The sequence below is a fragment of the Lycorma delicatula genome, chromosome 8, assembly GCF_047948215.1.
Source record: "Lycorma delicatula isolate Av1 chromosome 8, ASM4794821v1, whole genome shotgun sequence".
Taxonomy (NCBI): Eukaryota; Metazoa; Arthropoda; class Insecta; order Hemiptera; family Fulgoridae; genus Lycorma; species Lycorma delicatula.
In genome coordinates this window covers 94,297,189-94,306,208 of record NC_134462.1, presented here as the reverse complement: position 1 = coordinate 94,306,208, position 9,020 = coordinate 94,297,189, and the positions used below count along the sequence as shown (strand labels likewise).

The following is a 9,020-nucleotide window of genomic DNA, read 5'->3' as shown; positions in this document are numbered from 1 at the left end:
AATGCATCTGCCTCTTGCTATATCCCATATACTCTATATGCACCCATTTATTTTCTTGTACCTATTTTTTAATGCACCGTTTTTCTTAAAGACTTTCTTTAACATTTTTGAAAATCTATTTTATTTAGCTTCATGTTAAATGTGATTATTTAATTTAAAAATGGAATTTTTAGCATTTCTATTACTAGTTTTTAAAATTAAATATTTAATTTAAAAAATATGAATATATTTTTATTTTCATGTTTTTATGTTAAAAAAAAATGATTTATAACAATTTATAATCGCAATAGATCTAAATAAATACTTTTTCTTTCTTAATTTATTACTCGCACAAAATAAGATAAACTGAATCATTTTTTTTCATGGTTATATATCTTCTGAAATAATAATAGCCACATATCCTAAACGGTCGTATCATTCAGTCTAATATTAAACAATGATATTTTATAAAATTAAATTTTCTGTAACGGATTCATTATAATACTTAATAAAATTATTCACTTAAGTATTCCCTTATATTTATACAGAGATCTTTTAAAAGTAAACTATAGGAAAAGGTTTAAATTGAAATAGATGTCAGGTATTTGGTAAATTTATTTCAATATTTTTGTTAACCTTTATTATTAATACACTTTTATAAAAATGTTAAATATTGTTAAAAAGAAAAAATGCAGGCGAGGGCATGTAATTTAAACAAGCTTATGATAACTATGCTTCCACACAGTCATCATACAAGGTTGATACTTAGAAATTAGTAAAAGTATACATAATAAAATAAAGGTAAAAGAAATTTCAATGGTGCTCCATGCAAAAATAAAAAAAAAGCAATTATCTTTTATGTATTACTAGCTGGTTAGGGTTCTGCCCACTACGTTAATTATCCTCATGCTTGTAAGAATATCATAAGTTACAATTAAAGCCTGTTCAATTTATAAAACTATCAGTGTATTGTAATATCTTCAGAGCAACAGTTTGGTAAGCACTGAACTTGAAACTTGGAAGTGATCTGAAGAATGCGGATTTCATAATAGCCAGTCCCATCTTACAAATAGTACTCTTTACCCATTCTTCATATGAGTTAAAAAGGTATTTTGTACAGTTCTTAGCATTACTAGGTAAACATCACAAGGACTGACCATACTTTGATTCGCATTTTTTACTTTTTTGTGGAAACATTTGTGAACAACGAAAGACATGTATAGTATTTACGGCTTTTCCCTCTGTGTATATATACAGATTGTTCCTACAGGAAACTCTGCAGTAAGTCTAAAGAAATGTATGCCATACATCTTTAATGCTATTTTTCTTGATAATCAAAAGACAGACATTTTTGTAGAAAATTAATTTCAAATCCTGAAAGTAGTGTCTAAATTTAAGGTGGATATTTTTCTAATGTGTTATGAAAACCAACATACACATATTAAAGTGAAAATGATTTTATAGTTTTGGAAGTAGATTTTTATACCTTGGTGATACTATAAGTATACATAAACTAATCTCTTAAAACCATAACTATTTAAACAAACTAGCATACTAAGAAGCAGTTTGTTGAAGTAAAAATCCTGTAATGGAGAAAGGAAAAAGAATTAATTTTTTTTATTTCAGTCAATGATTGCAATAAAATAACAAAACTGTTGATTTCCTCTGTTTTTCGTAAATAAATAATTTATTATGACATTCTTTACATTGTTAGCAAAATAACTTCTCTTCCTGTTTTTTAACCCATTAATCATATTTTTCCTAAACTGATAACATTTTGAAAAATAAAACAATTTTTTTAGATGATGTGAATTGTAAAATTAATTGGGAATTATTTCTTGAGTGACAGTTATTTCTTTTGGTAAGATGAAAACTTTAATGGTTTAACTAAATTACTTGCTTGAAACAGTTTGTCAAATGTTTTTTTAAGATTCAGTTTTTATTTAAATACATCATTCATTCTTTACATGTGCCGGGTGAGTAACTTAAAAACAAACAGCCAGTTCAAATTGCAGTACATTAGATTCCCTTCAATGCTGCTATTTTAAGGCCACTGTTGGTTTAGTATGTTACTACTGTCATCCAGTAATGTCAGTTGTAAACAAGAAATCAACGGCAGTGATAATGTTTTGCATTAGGTGAATAACTTGAGCACAAAAGTGCATGCTATTCATTACCAACATCTTTTGTAAAAATAAACATGTAAACTTTTGTTAATTTAGATAACAGAATTTAATTTAATTTATACAGTGTTACATGTCGCAGCTGGGTTGAGTATGTAGTGGCACAGTTTTAAGTTGCTCACCGCACATATATATACCATATATTTTGATGTATGTTATAGTATGATATTAAAACATTAAAATAAATAAATTTTAAACCTTTTTTTTTAATTCTAATATTTTGTACAACAGAGAAAAACTGAACTGAATTAATGTTATGAATGGAGCTCTAGCATTGCATTTTATATATTAATAATGTAATGCTCAAATCCTATTCAGTAGCAGACAATAGGAAATTATTGTTCTCTTAACAGGCTAATGGTGCATAAACAAACCTTTTCATAAACATTTATTCTTCTAAATTTTTAACGATTTTCACAATTTGCCATTATTTTCTTAGGTGTTGTAATCACAAAAAATAGATTATATGGTAATAGGCTTTTAATTAGTGAGTTTATTTATGTACCAACTTTTATTTTGAGATCATATAATCCCTTCCATATAAAGTATATAATGATCGTGATTTGCTTGTTAAAAATATTTCCATTTTATTCGCTTATTTAAGGATTTCTTTTATTCAAATTCATGAAAATTATTTATTTTAAAAACTGATAATGAATGCTAGTTGATAAAGGTGCGATGACGCACCTTTGGCTTGTGTTGTGATGAAGTATACTCTAGGTGTGCAACATGTTATTCTTGCATTACATAATAACTTCACAAGCCCACATTGCACTGTTTTTATGTTTGAATAGTTAAATTTTTTTTTGTCTCATTTTATCACATTGATATAGCGTTTTCTTTAGTCATTACATTTTGTTTTGATTTTACTATTTTTATAGAAATCATTATTTTATAAAATGTTCAGTTTCTATGACTATGTACTCAGTCAGTTTTATATTAGTGAAGTATTGTTTACTTTGTCATACCCATATTTAAAAGTATTCACTTTGTTTTACTGAAGTATAAGAATTTGTTAAAATGTGGAATTTTGAAAAACTATTGACCCTTAAAGAATTGCATTACATTTTAGAAGATGAAGATAATTATTTCACAAACAAGTGCTATCGATGCAACTTATATTCCACTTAAAGTTGATAAATTTAGTGACAAAGATACTGATGAAAATTTGCTGAGACCCCTTCAACAGGTATAACTAACATAGCAGATACGTATGAGATTCATTTGCATACTGAAAAAGACTGTAAACCTAAAAGAAACTGGCACTGTTAGAGAAAATAGGCTTCCTAATTGCCCATTAAACAGTTCTAAAAAATTGCAGAAAATGAGTAGGGGTACATTGATGAAAAAAAATTATGCAGTTGCTTGATGGAATGATAATGAAGTGGTGACAGTTGCCAGTAAGCACAATGACATATCAAATACGAAAAGAAAGGAAAGACACCATTATTGCTCAGCCATTAATGACATATACTAAAAGTATGGGTGGTGTTGATTCCTATGACAATGATATTGGAAATTATGAACTTCAAGTTCCATACAAAAAAAAATTAATGGTGGCCATTGTTTACAAATTTTATAGATTCTATTATAGTAAATTCATGGAAAATATACAGACTTGCAAATAATAGTAAAATAAGTCAAATTGATTTTAGAATTTTGTCGATATTACCACTGATAAAGAGTAAGGGAATAAAAATACCATGAAGCATTGCTTAGTGAAGAAAAAAGTAAATAATTTTCCTTCATTACTAAAGGTTGTCCATCAAAAAACAGTTTGCCAGATGTTCATTATGATCAAATTGGGTATGTTATTTTAGAACATGTGAAAAAAGCTAGACAAAGATGTATGCAATGCAAAAAACCATTCAATTTTTTTCGTGTATAAAATGTAAAGTGCATCTACATTCAAAAATTTCATTCGCAGCAAAGAAAATAATTTTTTATAAAAAAAAAAAAAAAAAACAGTTTATTTATAACTACAATATTTTTAATTTAATAAACTATTCATGTCATAATTTTCAGAAAATTACATTTATTGTATGCCTTTTGGCAAAGGTGCATAAATAAACCATTTTATTGCTAAGTGATAATTTATTTTTTGGTTGATATGAAAATATTTCTAGCTTTATAAACTTAATGCATAAAATAAAGGGTTTACTGAAGAAAAAAAAATTAGTTTGCTTATGTCCAGCAGTTAATGAGTTAAATAATTTTTTTAAGATACTTAATATACCATATAAGATACTTAAATGTAATGTGCTGTCTTCTGCAGGTAGTTTGTACACCACAAATGACAGCCTGTTTTCTTCAAGGAAAGAAAGGTATCCTTGGAATTTACTTAGGAAGATATAGATGGTGCGTATCATGTCAGCATTTCACACAGTCTGCAGTGTCTTGCTATGCATGTTGTTCCCAGAAATATCTGGATTTGCTATTTTTTTTATTATGGAATTCCTAATGTGGAATAATTTTTAGATGTAAAAACTGCCTTTATTATATATATTTTTTTAATTGATTGTATTTACAGTCAGTTTTTCTTAAGTGTAAGTTTTGTATATAATAATTAAAAATTATTCTCGTGTATTTAAAAAAATATAGAAATGACAATTTATTTTAATTTTACTTAACCATTCTTCCCCTTTACTTTATTACTGACCTTTGCTCATTAAAATATAATGTTTTTGTACATTTAAGTGAGAATTTTTTATTTTAGTAATATATAATAAATGACAGCTTAACTTATGAAATACAATTTCTTTTTTTCAAAGTACCAATTATTTACTCACAATATTATCTATACAATTTGCACAGATAGAAATATGTAATTTACATTATTTTACAAAGACTATAAAATGACTACGCAAAACTAAAAAAAATTATGACCGAGGATGATATTTCAAATTAATGCTTCATCTACACAGATGAAGCATCATCACATTTAACTAAATAATTTTTCTTGATGAGTTTTAACTTTAAGATGTGAATGTAATAACAAAGTCTTTGTTTATGCGTAGAGATGCAGATTTTATTTTAGAAACATATTTAAATAACGTAATTTTTCATTTATGCAAGAATATGTAAGTTACATCAAAAATAGAAAATTTAGCTTACTGGGCACCAAAGCCATGTGGAGTTTTGGAGATACATTTTTTATAGTTTTGTGGTTTAATAACAGCGTGAAATCTTATATTTTGTTATATTTTTTCTTGTCCTCTAAAAAAAAAGTCAAACTTTTCTTTTGAAATTTAGAAAATTTTAAAATCAAGGCAATAATAACCTAATCTTTCATAAAATACATGTACATTATTTTTGTATTATGAGAATGCAAAAAGGGACGTACAAAATAATTCAGCTAAATAAAACCCAAATATTTATTATTACCCAAGTTTAATTTGTGAAGTGCAAAGGAAAAATTTTTTCATCTGTTTTAAATGACTTAAAAACTAGGGCAAACTCAAACTAATCATAAATGAGAATTTGTTATCCTTAAAATAATGATAATAAGTAAAGAATTCTTTTGAGGCTAATTGCATGAACAATACTTACAATAATTAATATTGCATGATAACATTAATTATTAATAATGTATTACTAGTAATATAAAACTTTGCTGTTATAAATTGATTTTTCAAATAGAAACATTTTGTTAGTTAAAAAAAACGTTTATTTAACATAAAGAAATTAATTTATAAAAATTAGTGACCAATTACAAAAAATTAACATATACATAATTTACAAACATAAAAATAGGAATAAATAAAAGTTCAAAATATTTATTCTTTTTTTTCCAAAGGAGCATAGTTAAGAAGCTTTTCAATTAAATCGACATGTCCCAAAAGCATACGCCGACAGCAATAACGCTTCAATCCAAGGGCATCCAATGCATCTCTATAAAATAAAAAATAAATCAATGTAACAAAAAATTATGATCTATATTACAATTATGTTGTGTTAAAGTAAATGATAACTAGAAAGTAATTAAAATGAGTTACAATATTTATTAGAAAAAAATTAACCCAATGAGTATTATGAGAAAAAAACAAAGTAAATTATGGTTAGTGTTGTGTTAATGTACATGATAACTAGAAAGTAATTAAAATGAATTACAATATTTATTAGAAAAAAATTAACCCAATAAGTATTATGAGAAAAAAACAAAGTAAATTATGGTCAGCATACATAATGTCTTCTTTTTGTACAAGCATTCTTCATTGCTGGTTACTACAACATTTATATGGTAAAATGTTTAATTTCACAGAAAGGATTTTTTGTTAACATTTTTGTCTGCTGTTTAAATGTTCTATCAAAAATTGGAAGACCGAAACACAAAATAGAAAAACGATCAACATTAACAACCAAGTGCATCAAATTATGAAAACTAACAGTTTATATTAATTTGTTATTTTACTACATAGCATTAACTTACAAATGAATTATCTACAATAATATACTGAAGAAGAAACCACCAATATTACACAAATACTTCTGTTTACAGGTATATTTTATTGTTATGTGTTAATTTCTGAAAACCAGAAATTTTATATTATATTCTACAAACATCTCCATCAAATCTTTGATAAGCTTCTTCTACCATGTTGATTCACTACAAAAGGCTTGAAACAATTTGATATCTATTTTGCCTGGGCATATTCACTGTTTACTTTTGCAAATAATTCAAATTAAAAATTGACTACTAAAAACATCAAAGAATATGCTTTAAAAGAATTCTAATATATTACCCACATTCGTGTATATAAAATTGCAAGCGTTGCAAGAAAAATTATATTGTTATTAAAAGATAACAGACATTATTTAGTTTTGTTTTTAAAACTAATTAATATAAAACTAAAAACCAATTGATACAATAAAATATTGCCAAAAAACAGTATTAAATTAATTATAAAAAGTCAAAATTCAATATACAATTTTTTATTTTTAGAAATTTTAAATATTTTCATGCTAGGAACATTCTTTTTATACTTATTTCTTAAAGTAAGTAAGAAAGAATTAAATACAATTACTAATAAAATTTTAACTATAAATAGATGCAAATAATACATAAACTGAAATCAAATGCTAGTAAGAAAAATAATTAATCTTATAATATTTTAATAAATATTTACTCACCCTTCAGTATATTCTGCCTGAAGAAGCCCTAAATAAGCTTCCCATTTGTTGCCAATAACTTTGCCACAAGTAAAGCAACGAATGGGTATAATCATTTTTCATTAATTTAACCTAAAAAACAATTTCTATTAATATAACCATAACATTTACTGACATGAAATGCATTATTATATTAAATATATTTTCATAGATATGAATTGAAACCAAAATTCAGAAATGTTGATCTACTAAGGTAGTACTGATTGTGAATAAATTTCCTTTAAAGTACAATAAAATTAACAATATCTGTAACAACATTAAACATATAAAACATTGGGGGCAGAATAATTGATATAGATAAGTTTCACCCACCCAAAACCCTACATCATGAATAAATTTCTTTATGTGCATCAATCTATTACAATTTTGAGAAATAAATTATTTAATGCTTATTTCAACTCCTATTCGATTAAATATTACCCACTTATACTTTGTGAACTGTAGAAATTCTTTATATGCTTAATTAAAATATACTGTGTTTACATTTCAGTCAGATAAAAATATTCATGTGTTTAAACCTAACCTAGGGGTGAATGTTTTTTTAAGTTGTTAAAGCTATAAAAAAACCTAGTTACAAAACATAACATCTAAACTTGCAACACATTAAGTTGTACAATCGTTTTAAATTATCTAATATAGCAGAAAATATTATTTGGTAAATAATTTTTACTGCTTTTATGAATGGTTGCAATTAGACAATTTTTTTTAAAAAACATGGAAGAGTTAAGCAAAGAAATTGTGAAATATAAAACAAAATTATCATAAATAAGAATTTACAATATAGCTTATTATTTAATTTAGCACACAGATAAATGAGAATTTGTTTGTACTAATACCATAAGAATAATTGCTTAGCAATATTTTCTGTAAACAATTTTTGATACAACATGAAGAAATGGCTATAAACAGAATCAATAGGCTCGGAGAGAAAATTAATTAATGAATAAATCTTTTATAGTTTTTAAATCGAGCACTCCCAACATAATTATATCCGAACATAAATTAATGAATAAGTTTCGCACGTTTTGTCACGAATTGAGGTTATGTTATTCGCAAACTGAAAACTTCAACATTTCCATTAAGAATATATGTATATATATTTACGTAAATTCATATATATTTTAAGTAAACAACTACATATCGCTGAAACGTCCATTGGATTCAAAAAGTTCTGAATATTAATAGGTAAATATAAATTGTTTACATACCTTTTTCAACTTCGTTAAAATCGTACCTCTCTGTTCGGAAGTTCTACTCGGGAAAATACGACTATGTCGGCAACAATAATATACATTAGCTATTTACATGTTTGTATTGTGCTGCAATCTACAGAAGTAATAGTGAACACAGTTTTATCAGTGCAGCAGACGACGTAAGATCAGTATATGGTAGTTCAGTTGCGCAGCGCAGGTGGTATGTAATGTGTCGTTGATTCTGTGTTTGTGTGTGAAATTGTTATTGGCTTCAAGTTATCGATATTTGGGGCGTTCTGATTGAAATAATATTTGCAAATTTTAATGATATCTTACAAAAATTTATTCAGTTTATTATTAGTTAACTATGAATTCTCCAAAATTAGGCGATAAAGTGTGCAGAAATCAAAGCAAGAGAACGAAACACCCCGGACAACCCTCTATAGATTTAAGCGATGGGGAAGCGGAATTGTCTCCGGTATGTAAATTATATTTT

The 9,020-nt window shown here is 25.9% G+C and overlaps 2 protein-coding genes across 3 annotated transcripts in view; one reads left to right on the top strand and one right to left on the bottom strand.

Annotated features, from left to right (window-relative positions):
- Positions 1 to 5,806: 5,806 nt before the first annotated feature.
- Positions 5,807 to 8,691, bottom strand: Polr2L (DNA-directed RNA polymerases I, II, and III subunit Rpb10). The gene is made up of 3 exons (XM_075374057.1): positions 8,540 to 8,691; positions 7,293 to 7,403; positions 5,807 to 6,053 (listed from the first exon to the last, which is right to left on the bottom strand). The coding sequence occupies exons 2-3, from the start codon at positions 7,385 to 7,387 to the stop codon at positions 5,939 to 5,941; spliced, it is 210 nt and encodes a 69-aa protein (XP_075230172.1). The 5' UTR covers positions 7,388 to 7,403; positions 8,540 to 8,691; the 3' UTR covers positions 5,807 to 5,938.
- A 37-nt stretch (positions 8,692 to 8,728) lies between these two features.
- ssp6 (PDZ domain-containing short spindle 6) overlaps positions 8,729 to 9,020 on the top strand; it is a 390,763-nt gene continuing 390,471 nt past the window's right edge. The window contains exon 1 of one of the 2 annotated variants that reach the window (XM_075374051.1): positions 8,729 to 9,002. In XM_075374051.1, coding sequence (XP_075230166.1) covers positions 8,892 to 9,002 — 111 coding nt within the window. In that variant the 5' untranslated portion in view covers positions 8,729 to 8,891. The remainder of the gene's footprint in view (positions 9,003 to 9,020) is intronic. The other variant, XM_075374056.1, reaches the window with a different exon arrangement.

What these genes read in the sequence shown, in the direction of transcription:
- Polr2L (XM_075374057.1), bottom strand. Translation starts at nt 7,387, where the DNA reads ATGATTATACCCATTCGTTGCTTTACTTGTGGCAAAGTTATTGGCAAC. An exon ending in CAGGCAGAATATACTGAAGG is followed by an intron (nt 6,054 to 7,292) that starts GTGAGTAAATAT and finishes TTTATTTTATAG; the next exon opens with AGATGCATTGGATGCCCTTG.